This window comes from Molossus molossus, unplaced genomic scaffold (genome assembly GCF_014108415.1).
Source record: "Molossus molossus isolate mMolMol1 unplaced genomic scaffold, mMolMol1.p scaffold_m16_p_14, whole genome shotgun sequence".
NCBI lineage: Eukaryota > Metazoa > Chordata > Mammalia > Chiroptera > Molossidae > Molossus > Molossus molossus.
Window position 1 is genome coordinate 31,771,625 of NW_023425349.1, and position 16,142 is coordinate 31,787,766.

At 49.2% G+C, this 16,142-nt stretch overlaps 1 protein-coding gene across 1 annotated transcript; it reads right to left on the reverse strand.

Annotated features, from left to right (window-relative positions):
- Window positions 1–6,507: 6,507 nt before the first annotated feature.
- Window positions 6,508–10,926, reverse strand: ALDH1B1 (aldehyde dehydrogenase 1 family member B1). The gene is made up of 2 exons (XM_036261980.1): window positions 10,813–10,926; window positions 6,508–8,753 (listed from the first exon to the last, which is right to left on the reverse strand). The coding sequence occupies exon 2, from the start codon at window positions 8,741–8,743 to the stop codon at window positions 7,190–7,192; it is 1,554 nt and encodes a 517-aa protein (XP_036117873.1). The 5' UTR covers window positions 8,744–8,753; window positions 10,813–10,926; the 3' UTR covers window positions 6,508–7,189.
- Between the last annotated feature and the right edge of the window lie 5,216 nt (window positions 10,927–16,142).

Here is a 16,142-nt window from a genome sequence, read left to right on the forward strand (position 1 = left end):
TTTTAATCCTCATCCGAGGCTATTTTTTTTTCTTTTTGTACTTATCTTCAGATAGAGTGGGAGGGAGGGAGGGAGAGGAAGAAAGAAGGAAAGAGAGAGAAACATGGATGTGAGAGGGACACATTGACTGGTTGCCTCCCCCATGACCTCGACCAGGGCCGGGGACTGAACCACAACCAAGGCACTGTCCCTTGACCGGAATTGAACCCGCGACTCTTCGGTCCACAGGCTGATGCTCTAACCACTGAGTCAAACTGGCCAGGGCAGGTCTGTCTCAACTTTCAAAGTACAACCTCACGCTGCCCACAGTGGGCATGACATTTTGGGGTCCTTTCTGGAATTGTATTTTCTGCCTTTAAAGCTGGCCATTCCACATCTGAAATATTGGGGTGGCATCGCCCTGACACAGCAGGAGACTGGCCGGGGAATCCAGAAACACGAGCCCTCTGGGACCTCACTCCTGGCTCGCTGTGTGACCCTGAGCAGGACCCCTTCACTTTCTGCACCTCAGTCTCCTCATTTGAATAAGAAGGGAATGAAACTAGATGGGTGGCTTTCAAACTTTAAAATAAGGGAACCCCTTCTTTGAATACAATTAGAATCGAAACTGATCATACTGCAAGCTCTCCTTGTCGGTTGGAGGTTGGGACTGCTGGGGAACCTGCTCACATCCCCTCCCTACTCAGCACCTCCTACCTCTCTGTCACCCACCCCACGCCTTAACCATACCTGTATCTGAGGTCAGCAGTTAATTCCTCTGTGATCTGAATGGGTGATAAGACTCAGAAAGAATAGAGATGCTGAGGCCCTGGAGAAAGTAGCAGAACAGCATGCATCTGCGAGTAAGCACACTTAACAAAATCAGTTGAATCCCCTCAAATTTGCCTGATCAGAATAGGACAGCTGGGTATAGACCCAGAGAGCAGGGTGGGCGGAGCCCCAGGATGACAGAGCTGAGCATGAAGACTGCATGAGGCTGGGTTTAGCATCATAATTTTGTGCAAAAATAATGATAATAAATGTTACACTGTCCGAAATTTTCACCAAAACCAAAAAGATAGATGAGATGGTTGTCCCAACCTAATGACTTTTCACTGGTGAGAGCCCAAGACCTCTGCGGAGGCTGAAGAATGTGCGCTGTGGCAGTTATAATTTGGAAGCATGATCCCCCAGAGCATGTGTTTTCTACCCTATTTTCATAGATGTGATGATGTCACATGACCCCTGCACCCTGAGAATAAATGTTTTTAAGGACAGTCTTTGTGGTCTCTTTGTCCTTGGACTGCTGCTGTGGGTGGTCCAGGTCCCACTGATACTTCATCACCCGACGCATCTTGCCCATATCCTTCTCACCTCTCACCTGGGCTGCAGTCACAGCCCACCTGGTCACCTTGCTTGCAGTTATTAACCAGTCCGAATCGTCCACTGCCGGCCAGATTCTTCCAGCTCCCCTGAACTTGGGTCTCCCACTATGTAAACATTCTCGTATTTAATTCACTCACTGAGATCTGCCCTGTCTTCCACATGCACACGGAGTAGCTTTCTCCAGAGGCCAGGAGGAGGCAGACACTGACCAGGGGAAGGTGGGTGGGACCTGGACCCTGCACTCAGGGAGACTAGAGCGGGGATGAGTGGGAGGAGGTGGAGTCCTGCCAGGAAGCACAAGATGTCTGCTCTGTGATCAGAGCAGGGAATATCAGGGAGGATGTCCTGGAAGAGAGGAGGCATCTGAGCTGCGGACTAGAGGGTATGGGAATTCCTGGCCAGGGAAAGGGCACGTGAGAGGAGCAGGGCAGGGAAGTCCAGGGTGGTTTGTGAGCTGGGACACGTGACCAATGCCTGCTGGGAGCTGTAGAGGCAAGTGGGGGTGGGGCTTTAGGCCACACCCCTAGATGCCCCCAGAGGAGGCTGGCCTTGGGGCTGTAAGTAGTAGGCAGCCTGACTCAGTCTATTGTCAACTAAATTATCACTGGGCTTGAGGAGATAACTTGGAAGCCAGTGTCCAATTCCAAATGTACCCACTTCCCACCTTAAATTAAAAAGTCTGATTTTTAGTCAAAACGAATTTTTTCCGTCAGGTTTCATGGTGAATTGAATCGTATGTTTTTAAAAACATTGCCCTCCCCTCTCCCCCAGGGATGGACGAAGGTAGTAAAATGAATAAGAATGAGCCAATCAATCGACAGTGAACAGGCGCCTCTAATGGATTTCCTCACTTCCAGCCTTCGCCAGGGCTGCGAACATTAAATCAGAGAAAGATTAGTATGTGATATTTTAATTAATTAAGGGAAACTAAAGTGCCCTGGAGTCTGCAGCTCAATAATGAATTCAGAAGTCGGGAACCTATCACCCAGGGCTGGATTGGACACCGGTACGTGCGCTCACTTGGCTCAGTGGGGCTGAAGTCTCCTTCCCGGAATGTGAGCTCCTCTTGTCCGGACTGCCTCTGAGTTCAGCCTCCACCGAACCCGGGGCTGAGAAGTGTGTGGACCCAGGAAGCAGAGTTATAGGTGTCTCTTCTTCCTCATGCCTGAATCTCCCCCTCCCTCCCCGGGAGGGTATCAGGAAGTAGTTGGTTGTCCAGGGAAGAGGAAAAATCACTATTAGTAAGAAGTGGGAGTGTGGGTGAGGGGACAGAAGTCTCTCATCTCCATTCATAAATCCACCCACCACACACATCTGCAGAGCACCTACTAGGCACCAGGCTTCACTGGGTGCTGAGGGGTCGGCACTCAATAAAAAAGTGTTGAATAAATGAATAAACTCACCACTTGTCCCCAAACCTGCTCCTTCAGCTAGGTTCCCTTTCACAGTGTTGGCACCACCACCCACTTAATTGCCCCGGCCAGCAGCAAGGGGTCACCTCCTGGCTCCCAAGATCCCCTGCCCGATCTCACACCAGATGCAGGTTAACATCAGTGGGCGGGCAGCACTATCCTGAGTGGCCTCCAGCTGCAGGTCGCCCCTCAACCTGTCCTCCCACAGAAACAGCCAGCTTTAGAAGCCAAAATATGACGCTTGCACTTTCCTTCCAAAACTCTCGTGGTTGCCCATCACTGGACAAAGTGGACATTTCCTCGCAGGGCTCACAGTCCCTTCACTGCCCAGCCCTGCCTCCTCCCAGGCCTCTCCTCCCTGCCTCTCCCTTCCTCACACCATGTCTTCGCACCCTTCACGTTTTCTCACAAGCTTCATGCCCTTCCCTCTCCCAGGGACACCCTTCCTATGTGTCCTCTCTCTGTCTGGTTAGCTCCTCGTCCAGTAGGGTCCCGTGTCCCTCCCACAGGGCCGTTCCCTGGGGCTGAGTGGGGCAGCAGAGTCGAAGACCTGAGTGTGCATGCTGGCTTCGCTTATGGCAGAACATCAGTGGCTGCCACGATCCTTCATCAGGTGTGGGACATTAAGAGCCCGGCAAGGGTGTGGAGAAAAGGAAACTCCGAGCACTGTTGGGGTTGTAAATTGGTGCAGCCAAGGTCGACAGTATGGAGGTGCCTCAAAAAATTAAAAACGGAACTACCGTATGACCCAGCAATGTCACTTTTGGGCATTTATCTGAAGAAATCCAAAACACAAATTCAAAAAGACCTATGCACCCCCATGTTCACTGCAGCATGATTTACAATAGCCAAGATATGAAACTAACCAAGGTGTCCATCGATTGAGGAGTGGATAAAGAAAATGTGGTACATATATACAATATAATATTAGCCATAAAAAATAAATAAATCTTACCATTTGTGACAGCATGGATGGACCTAGAGGGTATTATGCTCAGTGAACTAAGTCAGGTAGAAAAAGACAAATACCATATGATTTCACTTATATGTGGAACCTAAAAAACAAAATTAATGAACAAAACAGAAACAAACTCATAAATATAGAGAACAAACTGATGGTTGCCAGACGGGAGAGGGATTGGAGGGCTGGATGAAAAAGGGGAAGGGATTAAGATGTATAAATTGATAGTTACAAAACAGTCATGGGGATGTAAAGTACAGCACAGGGAACGCAGTAAAACATATTGTAATAACGTCCAGCCAGTGTGGCTCAGTGGTTGAGCATTGACCTATGCACCAAGAGGTCGCCAGTTCGACTCCTGGCCTGGACACATGCCCAGGTTGTGGGTCTGATCCCCAGTGGGGGGCATGCAGGAGGTGGCCAATTGATGTTCTCTCTCATCGATGTTTCTCTCTCTCTCTCCCTTTCACTTCCTCTCTTTCTAAAATCAATAAAGGAAAAAAATATATATTGTAATAACTATATGTGATTTCAGATGGGTACTAACTTATTGGAGTGATCACTTTGTAAGTTATATAAATGTCTAGTCACTATGTTATACACCTGAAACTAATATAATATTGTATGTCAACTGTAATTGAAAAACTAAAATAATTTTTTTAACAAAGTAACAAATCAGAAAAAAATAAGTGCCTGAAAGTAGTTAGAAGTAAATGAGATCAATATTGTGGGTGTCTAATACTATTTCTTTCCTCTGATCTCATGGCCTCTGTAGTTCCACTTATCCCCGGTTCTATAGTTGTCTCCCTGCCAGACCGGGAGCTCCTGCCCTGCAGGGACTGCTTCATTCAATTCTCTGATTTGGGGACATGCCTAGAGCCATTCACACACACACACACACACACACACGCACGCACGCACGCACGCACGCGCACACACAACTGATCTGAGCAAATTAACCAGGTGGCCACCAGAGGTCAGCCTCACACCCAGAATACAGACAAACCATACTGATTTTTAAATGGCCTGCCATCTAAGACTGGATCAAGATAAGCAGTGTCACTGTGACTGAGCAGCAGCTGTGATAGGTGCAGCAAAGAAGCTGAGTCCTTAGGTTCTTCAGGAGTCGAGGTCGGATTAGATATGCTCTCAGTTTGACCTCTTTCTGGCCCACAGTGTATGCATGTGGGAAACTGCGTCCGAATGAATTTCATGCTAAACCTCTCAGCTTTCGTGTCCTCACCCACTGCCTGTTCTCTAGGGCAGTGTGGGACACCTGGCATAGATAGCATCTGGCAGAGTAGAACTTGGTGTAATTTTGTTGGAATGGGTGGGTGCCTCAAAACTGCAACATCTACTGCAGGGAGTGTCTGCATCCAGTGATGCCCAGTGCAACCTCCCTGCTGCATGGCCCTGCATCCAGAACAATGGTGAGAGTGCAGGGGAGCCACAGCGCTGAGCCGACTAGAAATCTGGCCTGACTCTTCAGTCTTTGAGTTTCAGGGATCAAAGAGATTGTCCTTCCCCAGTCCCACCCCACGCTGGGACACCCTGTACCAAGTTTCTCTTGGTTTAGAAGTATTGAGAAGCAAATGAGCAATGGATTTGCTAAAACACCGGGATGATGCTTGACAGACACCCATTCACCCACCTACTCACCCCCGTTTCCATTTCATGAGAAACTCACTACTATGCAAAGTACCAACAGCCTCTAAGAGAGGCAGATAAAAGGTGCACTTTGGGGGACAGTCAGGGTCACCCCAGCCTTAGATAAATGGCACAGAAAGGAGTACCTGGGAAGGGCGATGAGGGGACCAAACAGACTCAGAATCCCCAGAGAGCAGTTTCAGGTCAACTCCAAGGGCAGATACCGGACAAAATCATCTTGAGGCCTAGGTGGGACAACAGGATGCTAAAGGGATGCCTGGGGTGTGCATTTACTGGACTGAGTAAAAGTGGGGTGATTCACTTTGAACATAGTAGAAAGGTGGAAGGAAGATGGAGAGAGGGCTCAGCACTGCTTAGGTGTCGTGGCCTGCTGGCTTGGAGTTACTCCCATCCACTGGGGAATTAAGACTGACAGTAAATATACTGAAGTCTCAGGTTTGAAGCTCTGGAAATCCGAGCATGTCAGGATGGCCCTGATACTGAGCCTGACTGGGGGATGGTGTTTCGCTAGAGGATGGGGGGCAATGTCAGTGGAAGTCTTGAAATGAGATATGACACGGACTTGTTGCAGGCAGGAACCAGAGCTTTCTTCTGTGCATCTTTAAGTTACACTTTGTCACCCAGCAGGCCAGGAGAAAAAACAAAACTCAAAATATTGTGGGAGGGATTTCTGCACCTGGCTGGGGTTGACCTGATGACTACCTGGGTCCCTTCCAGCCCGACTCTGTAAAGCAAGCATTCAGCAGCAAGAGAATATTGACACAAAATGGATTTGCAAACTGAATGGGTGAGTTTATTTAATTTTTAATTGAAATCAATTCACATATCATAAAATTCAAAGTATGCAATTCAGTGCTCTTTAGTATATTCACAAAGTTGTGCAACCATCACCATTATCCAATTCCAGGATATTTAAAAACCTCCCCCGCAAAAATCTCATACCCATTAGCAGTTACCCCCCATCCCTGCCTCCCCCACTTCCTGGCAACCACTAAACTACTTTTCATAGACGAAAGTCCATGGATTTGCCTATTCTGGACATTTTATATAAATGGAATCACACAATATGTCTGATTCTTTCACTCAGCATAATGTTGTCAAGGTTCATCCATGCCGTATGTGTCAGTACTCATTCCTTTTTATGGCTGAAAAGTACAAGGGCTATTCCATGGGAACATTTTGCTTATTCACTTGGTAGTTGATGGACATTTGCGTTGTTTTGAGCTTATTTTAAAGGAATGGTTATGTAAATTCATTCTTTGTCCATTCCTTCCCTCAAATTAAAGAAAATGAAGGGCAAGCAAGCACAACAGCCAACAACTGGTACTAAGAAAAGGAAATGCACCCCGAGTTCTAGGTTAAGTCAATGAAGACTGAGGCCAACATTTGGCATCCATTAAAACTCCTAATGCCTTCTAACCCTATGTCTGAGGTGAGCCCATCCACTGAGCCAGAAGGTTAATCCATTAGAAAACTCTTGGATCAGCAGGAAGAACCAAAGTCCAGATCAGTGGTTTTTTAATCTATTTTCCAGAGATTCTTAAGGTTTCATGGAAGTAACTCAGGGCCTCCAAGGGGGCTGGGGTTGGGGCACAGATGGATAGGACTCTGAGCCCAGTCCCCATCCCTGCTTTAACCAGAGCAGCTCTGATTTTAATTGTTCTAAAAGTTCATTTGGAACAAATAAAGGGGATCCATGACTAAAAAAATGTTTGGCAACCACTAGGTTGTGGAATGTTTGTGGAATCCTTGGACGGAAATTGGGTCTCCATGGTGGACGTTCTTACGAGTTCTTCTGTGGAACCTTGATGGTGACTGTCTTCACTTCCGTGTAGGCCTTAAGCCCATCCTCCCCCAGCTCCCTCCCGTTGCCAGATTCCTTGAAGCCTCCAAATGGCGTGTGGCAGGTGACAATGTTATAGGTGTTTACCCACACCGTCCCAGCCTGGAGGGCCTGCGTGAAGTACAAGGCCTTGTCCAGGTCCTGTGTGAACACAGCAGCAGCCAAGCCATACCTGGTGTTGTTGGCCCTCTCAATCACCTCCTCAATTTTCTTAAACTTGAACAGAGGCTGCACAGGCCCAAAGATCTCCTCCTTGGCAATCCTCATGTCATCCTGCACACCACCAAAGACCGTGGGCTTGATGAAGAAACCGCGCTCCCCAAAACGCTCCCCACCGCAGAGAAGTTTTGCTCCCTCCTTCTGGCCAAGCCGGATGTAGCCCAGGATTCGTTCAAACTGCTCCTTGTCCACCTGGGGCCCCTGCTGGGTGTCCAGCTCAAAGGGGTTCCCAACTTTCCTCTGCTTAGCTTTCTCCACTGTTCTCTCAAGAAACTCATCATAAATGGACTCTTCAACGAAGGTGCGGGACCCTGCACAGCAGCACTGGCCCATGTTGAAAAAGAGGGCTTCGTGGCACTGCTCCACGGCATGGCCCATGTCGGCGTCAGCCAGCACGATGCTGGGGCTCTTCCCGCCCAGCTCTAAGGTGACTCTCTTGAGGTTGGACTCTCCGGCTGCCTTCTGGATCAGGTGGCCCACCTCAGTGGAGCCCGTGAAAGCAACTTTGTCGATGTCCATGTGCTGGGCAATGGCCGCTCCTGCTGTTGGGCCATAGCCTGTGATGATGTTCACCACCCCAGGGGGAAAGCCCGCCTCCTTGATGAGGGAGGCCAAGTACAGGGCAGAAAGGGGGGTCTGCTCTGCAACCTTCATGACCACAGTGTTGCCAGTGGCAAGCGCCGGGGCGAGCTTCCAGCCCTGCATGACCAAGGGGAAATTCCATGGGATTATCTGGCCACAGACACCAACGGGCTCGTGCCGGGTGAAGCAGAAATGCTCACCATCCATGGGGATGGTCTTGCCGTGCCACTTGTCAGCCCAGCCAGCGAAGTACCGGTATACCTTGATGACCTCATCCAGGTCCATGACATAAGACTCCTGGAAAGGCTTCCCATTGTCCAAGGTCTCCAGTGAGGCCAGGTAAACACGATCCCGCTCCACTAGGTCGGCCAGGCGGTTCAGCAGCCGGCCCCGCTCGGAGGCATCCATCCGGCGCCATGGAGACCCCAGTCGGAAGGCCTCTCGGGCTGCTTTCACAGCCCGATCCACATCAGCCCGGTCCCCTTCAGCCACGTGGCCAATGACCTCTCCCGTGGTGGGGTTGACTGTTGGGAAAGTCTTCTTGCTAACTGCATCTTGCCACTCATTGTTGATGAATAGCTGGTTGTAGCGAATGTCTGGGTTTTGGATGGGGCTTGGAAGGGCTGCTGCTGACGAGTACGGGGCAGTCCTGCCTCGGAGGCAAAGCAGCCGGGGCACCAGGAAGCGCAGCATGCTGACTACTCTGGAGAGGGACAGGAGGAGCCAGGGTGAACGGGTGAGAGGGGCCCAGGTGGCCCTCCAAAGGCCAACCAACTCAGACATTCCAAGATTCTAGCATAACAGGTGTCACCTCAAAAACATGGATTGCAAGGTGTACAAAGGCCCCGAAAAACTCTCTGGTTCAACTCCATCATGTCCCATCTATCCTTCTGCTCATTCCCTCACCTCTTCTGGGTCTTTCTTCAAGTGTCACCTCTCAGCAAGGCCTTCCATGGCCACCCTGTATAAAATTGTAACTTTCCTCACTCTGAGCACTCTCTATCCCCCATACCATGTTTTATTTTCCTCCAACTGACATACCAAGGAGTAGTTTTACTTGCTTACGTGTTTATTGTCTGCCTCTCCCCATAAAACATCAGCTCCACGAGGGCAGGAATTTTTTTCCCCATTTGTCTCACTGCCATGGCCCTGCTGCCTGGAATTATACCTGCTACATTGATTTCCACAAAGGCTGTTTAATTGACCTAAGAATGGAGTAGAAACCAAGAAGACTCAGAGACAGAGTTGTTCACTTGGAGAGGGGTTGCTTCACTTCACCCCAGTGCCTCAGTTTCCTCACTTGTAAAATGCCTCATGGGGCTATGTTGAATGGGGGTGTGCACATAAAACCTGCCACACTGCACTCAGGCCATCAGAGCTGGCAGCGCCCTCGGAACCCAGCCGAGCCCAGCCCCCCAGGCACAGGTCTCAGCATGCCAGGGGTGCAGCAAGTCCAGCAGCAGCTGGAAAGAAAGGACTGTTTATTTCTTGCCTACAGCTCTGAAAACAGTGTAGACTTGATTAAAACAGCAGCTGCAAAATTTAAACAGTATATAAAATGTATTCAATAACATGCAGATACTGTACCAAGTTCCTAGATTCACTGAAGCAGTGTCTCTCCAGTCAGGACAACAATCTCTCCACCTTTACTCTTTCAATGGAGTCTCGCTCCACCCAACAGCAAGAAGGAATTGAACTTGTCCTACCCCCCAACCCCTACTCACCATCCTCTGCCACTGGGCATGGAGAGGAGCAAAGAACTCATCCAGAAAAACACCCCAACCAGGTCCTAAGCTCCATATAAATCAATGCTGCCCAGGAAAGCCCTCCTTTGGGGGGAAGTTGAGGCAGCAGACCTGTCAGGGGTGCACTCAGGTTCCACTCTGCTCAGGGCTCTGCCCCATGCTGCAGCCAAAGCAGTCTTGGGTCCAACAGACCTGGGTCTGAGGAGGGAGGGGTCCACTGGAATCGGTGTAAGGAGCAGTCACCAATCCCTGGGGTGGGGGTGGAGGGCTAAACAGGTGGGAGAATTGGTCACAGACCAAGGTTGGGAAGTTTTTTAGGCCAAGCCAAGACTGCTCCTACTCTAGGAGCCTATATCAGGGCTGCCCCGGCACTTCCCTCTATGTATGGGAAGATCACTGCGCACCCATGCACCAAGCTTTGCAGTTTGCAGGCCATCTTCTCAGCAGTTAACTCGGGTAACTCCTAGCAGCCTGGGATGATCAGAACAGATGATGACCCATTCTGGCTGAAGGCTGGGATCAGAGAGGTTCGGGGGCTCACCAAGGACACACAGCAACTAAGAACAAGCGCCTCAGCCTGGGTTCCCCCAGTCCTAACTTTGTGTTTCCTCCTGACTACGGGCAATTCCGTCTGTTCCCTGCATTGGTGCCTCCTGTGTCAGGGAGCGGACCTTCTGGGTCATGGAGCCAGGGGCAGGTGACACCCACCTCATCCTTTCTGTAGAGAGGGGGCGGCGTTCTGGCCTCTCCCCTAACTCTCCACTGGAGTGGCTGGGTGGGCAGGAGCACTGAGGTCCCGCTACTCCGAAAGGTTTGCGTCCTCGGGGCCCTCAGGTGCACCTCAGGACCCGGGTGCAGGGAGAAGGCTGGGAAGCGTGGACAGGGTCCTACAGTGCAGGGCAGGCGGAAAGACCAGCCCCCAGATGGGTAAGCCGAGGCCTAGAGAGGAAGCTTCCATCGAGGTGACGGGAGCTGTGGCCCGCCCGGAGTGGAGTTCGGGAGAAGGTGGCTTGTTACCTGCGGCAGGGTCGGGCTCACACTCAGGTGCAGGCTCAGATGCTCCCAGGTTGGTCCCCCTCCCGCCTGGTGTTCCCGCAGCTCCGGCCTCGGCGCAGTCCCGGCGCCCGGACCTTTGGCCTCAAGGCCGCGGCCCCTCCACCCCCAGGGTACCCGAGGGCTGTGGCTTCCGGCGGACCGCTCGGCCAACCACCACCCACGGCTTCACGCATGCGCGCCCTCCCTCGCCTCGCGGCTCACAGCTGGGGTCCTAAGGCGCTTATTTGGGGGCGGAAACAAAGACCCAGAAAGGGGCGGGCCTTCCCCAGCGCTCGCGGCCCGCTGGACTGGACCCCAATTATATTTTGCATTTTCTCCTCCCGCATGATGCACCTAGTTAGGTTGCCGTCCTTGAACCTCTCCTTGCCCTCTTCTGTGCCTCCCTGCTATGTTTTTGTTTGTGTTTTTACCTCGGTTCACTGATTTCTGTTTCCACTTTCACTGCCCCTTTTCCCAGTTCCGTGAAGATTTTATATTTGTGCATTTTTAAAATGCTTTTTTTTTTGTCCTAAGGTTACAAAAAAATATATACACACTGTAGAAAACTTGGAAAACAGAAGAGAATGAATTACCATCCATCCTTTCCCTCAAAAGTTAACATTAATCTTGCTGGTATTTTTTCCCCCTGCATTTTTCAAACAGTATTTTAGTTGAAATAAAATCATATGGTGACTTCTATTTTGCTGCCAGCTTTTTTTTTTTTTTAACTTAGGGATTTCTAATGAACCTTTTCTCATTCCACTAATTATTTACAAGATGCCATCATCCAGTCCAAGGTGGCATAGAATTCCATGGTAGGGAGGGCTGCTGGTGGACATCCAGCTTGTCTCCATCCTGTGCTGTCCTACAGGGTGCTAAGACGAACATCCTGGCCACACATCTCTCACTCGCTCCGTCTCCACGCACCCTCCTCCTGGTTGGAGAGATGGGGAAGCCGAGAGCTAAGTTTCCAAGCCTTGTTTGCAGCTAGATTCCTGGATGTGAACTAGGTGCTACCAATGAGCAGTACCTCTGCCAGATGTAGAGGTGGAGGTATAGTCCTGTCCCTTTGTGACATCACTAGCATGGTGGCAGAAATGTGAGACTTTTCTGCATCACCTTTCCTTGTCCCTTCTCCAGGTTCCTGGGTGTGGGGCAGCATCTGTGGCTGCAGCTCCACTCCAGCGACTTGCTCTTTGAATCATGGTTGCAGGGGTGTGTCTTGACTTACATAACTCCAGAGTTGGTCTCAGACAGCAATGAGGCTAGCAGGCCACGTCCACCTTGTTCTGGGAGTCAGTCCTGAAGGGCTACCTAAGGCCTGCTCTCCCTGTGGCCCTTCAGCAGCTCTGTCAGCACCTGATTCTCTGTATGAAGTCCCTACTCCTCCATATATTGTTCATATTCTCCTACTTGAACCTGACTGCTTCACATAGTTCTTTCCTTAAGCAACATCTCTATGGAATCTTTTGTTACCATGTCATCTGTAGGATGTTCACAGTCCTTCCTGCAAAGGTGCATTCTTCACTAAAAGCACTATATCTTGCGTCCTGCCACATCTGTGCTCCTGTTTTCCCTGCAATTGTGTAGCCGCTGCAAAGCTCCCTCTGTCTCCCCCGCAGCACATGGCCAGCCTAGCACTCGCTGGGCACTTGGCAAGGCACTCCACGGTGGATTAACTTAATGGTTATTTGGTCAGTCATTAACAGGCCTTGGTAGAGGCAGTGAGTTCATGGCAAAGCAAGTGTCGGTCTTCATTTGGTCAGACTGCATTGGAAAGCTGTGGCAGGTGAGAGAGGCCAGTGGCAGACAAGGAGTGGTCACCATGGGAAGAGGTTGGAGGCTATGTCCTGTGTGGAGTAGCTGAAGCAACTGGAGGTATCCACTCCTTAGAACTCAAGGGACACATTTGCACCCTCCAAACCTCTGAAGAGTGAAAGCAGATGTGGTCTGCGGGATCCTAGAAGGCAAAGCCATACCAGTGAGGGGAAGTTACAGGGGGCAGAGGAAGAACTTCCTGACAAAGCACAACTGGCTAAGGATGGATGGCAGGGACAGCCTTGAAAGTCAGTGAGCCCCCCATCACTGGAGGAATACAAGGAGGGTCAGACAACCATTTGGCAAAATCCTGTAGAGGGGAGTACCAGATAAGGATGGAACTACACTTAGCTGAACATCAGAATTTCCTGGGTAGCTTTTTTTTTTTTTAAAAAAAGTGTACAATCTCCCTGGGTCTTAACTTCAGAGATTCTAAATTATTATATGTTGGTTGGGGCCCAGAAATTTTAAGTTCCCTATATGCTTTCTATGTGTAACCATATTTGGGAAGCACCAGCCTAAGAGGTCTTTGAGTATTCCGTAACTCCAACACAGACGGTTTTCAAAAACAGGCTTATTCAAGAAATGCTTTGTCTATCTCTAGACTCCATTCAGCATGCCCACCCTGGACACTTCCTAAGCTGTGGCTGGCATCAGAACTCACCACAGTAGTCCTGTTGCAAGACATTTATAAGAGCATCCCAAAATTTAAAAACTAAAACTTTCCACAATGCTTGACATTTATGGTTTGGAGAGAAGGATGAATGTGCAGTGGCCGAGGGGCGAAATGCACAGATTATTTTTGCAGAAAGGTTGACTGTTTTTCAGGATTATTTTAGATTCTGCTTTTCAACTGGCAAAAAAGATCCAGGCCTCTGGAACGGATGTTGGGCCTGGAGCCACTGTGAGTGTTCAGACTAAAAACTTGAAGAGGAAACGGTGAGATAACACAAGCCATAGTCAGGTCATTGTCAGCAAGGAATGTCACCTAGGGATATATTTATACTGGTTTCGATGGGGAAGAGAAGCTATTTCTAGCCTTTGGCGTTTAGAATCCTTATATGTCTAGGGAGTTGCTGGAGAAGATTCCAGGCTCTGAGATAATGAACAGAACAGACGGATTCTAAACAAAAAGACATGCAAGCTGCACTGGGTATTTATTCTGTACTGGGCATAGCAGGTGCCTCTGTTCTCCGCATTGAACTGAACGTGGAAGACTGGCTCAGGACACTGAGGGAGTCACAGGCAATGGACATTTTCAAATAAAGATGCTTATCAAAAGCAAACCAAGTATATCCTATTCCCCCTCTTTTTCTCCTAAGTGAACCTCTAAGTAAAGTTTACACTCTGTCAACATGACCAAAATCTGAATGTTGTCAAACCAAACCAGACCCGAGTCTTTTCCACAAGCTTGGTTTTCCTCCTGCCTGCCTGGCCTCCTTGCTCTTTCCTTCCCCCTGCACCTCAGTGTATAGTTGAGGAGACTGAGACCCAAAGGGAAAGAAATTTGCCCAAGGTCATGCAGGGGGTGAGTGTCCGAGTTCAGACTACAACCAAGGCTCTCACATAAGCACCCAAGTAACGCCGGGGTGGAAGCCGAGCTTATGGGGAGACTATCCTGGATTGTGTGGGTAAGTCCAAAGTAATCACAAGGGTCCTCATCAAAAAGAGACAGGCCCTAGTCAGTTTGGCTTAGTGGTTGGAGCATCAGCCCAAGGACCAAAGGGTCATGGGTTCGATTTCCATTTGAGGGCATGTGCCTGAGTTGCAGGTTCAGTCCTGGTCCCAGTCAGGGTTGTGTAGGAGGCAACCAATTGATGTGTCTCTCTCACATCACTGTTTCTCTCTCTCTCTCTCTCTCTCTCTCTCTCTCTCTCTCTCTCTCTCTCCCTCCCTCCCTCCCTTCCACCCTCTCTAAAAAACAATGGAAAAATATCCTCCAGTGAGAATTAACAAAGTAAAAAAAGAGAGAGAGGGAGAGAGAGAGACAAGAACGTCAACCTCAGAGAAGGAGATGGGATGACAGAAGCAGAGGTCGAAGTGATGCGGCCACCAGCCAAAGCATGTAAGCAGCTGGAAAAGGCAAGGAGGGAACAAAATTCCCCCAGCATTTCAGGAGGAGTGCATCTCTTCCAACACCTCAATTTCAGCCCAGTGAGACACATTTCAGACTTATGAGCCCCCGAACTGTGAGATAATAAATTTGTGTTGTTTTCAGCCACTACGTTTGTGATTATTTGTTACAGCTAATAATTGGGAAACAAATGCAATGATTAAGTCATTTATAGCTTTTTATAGGCATTTGAGTTTATGGCCCCTGGCCCAGCTGGAGCAGGCCAGGTGGCCAGCAGTATTCCATATGTAGCGTACCATACTTACGGTGGACACTGTCTTCTGTTTACCCAGCATTCCTTTCTTCTGAAAACAGCACCCCTCCTGCTCCTGCTTCTACCCCAATCCTGTTTTTGAGTCAGAACTGATCAGCATAGCACCCTACATATTCTGGGGACCTTGTTAAACCTTATTAACTCTGAATGTCTCATATTCTCCATCTCTAACAAGTTCCCCAGTGATGCCAATGCTGCTAGCGCCAAGACCATGCTTTGAGTAGCAAGGGTAAAGGATGAGAGCTGAAGGACAAGTAGGGGTCGACTGAATGAAGAGGCGTTAAAGGCACAGGTGTAAAGGACAGACACCACAGGCCTGGGGGGAGGGGTCAAAATGCATTCAAGGCACTGGGAGAAGATACGTAGGTCAGAAGCAGGAAGCGTGACGTGATTGTCAACCTTTTTCATCTCCTGGCACACATAAACTAATTACTAAAATTCTGCAGCTCACCAAAAAATATATGTTTTGCTGATGTAACAAAAAAAAAAAGTGCAATTTTGATTCATTCACATCGGATGGCTATTGTTGTGTTGGCTGTTGTCATTGTATTTGACAATCTAAGGGAAAAGAAGTCAGCGCCCCTGACTCAAGTCAGGTATTGCATGTTTTAAAAATTCTCGCTGCACACCAGTGTGCCGTGGCACACCGGTTGAAAATCACTGATCTAACATGGTCCCGCCCTCGAGGAGCTCAGAGGACAGTGAGGAGACTGACCCAAACAAAACTAATGCAATAAACTGTCATGTACCACTAATAGAGACTCGCACCAAGCTCTGTGGAAGGACAGAGGAGGGACCCCTGGTGCCTGCCACCTGGGACTTCTTGGGAGAAGATGACTTTTCAGCTGAGCCACGTATCAGAATCAGTTTAGACACAAATACTTACGCAGCAGTTCTCAACTGTGGCTACACGTGAGTGTCACCCGGATAGCTTTTATTTTATTTTTAAAATTTTTTATTGATTTTTTTTTTGAAAGAGTAACATTGATTTGTTGTTCCACTTATTTATGCAGTCATTGGTTGCTTCTTGTATGTGCCCCGACTGGAGATTGAACTCACAACCTTGGTGTATCGGGACCACACTCTAACCAACTGAGCTGCCTGGTC

Bases quoted from the DNA above. Each gene is read 5' to 3' on its own strand.
- ALDH1B1 (XM_036261980.1), bottom strand. From the start codon at position 8,743: ATGCTGCGCTTCCTGGTGCCCCGGCTGCTTTGCCTCCGAGGCAGGACT.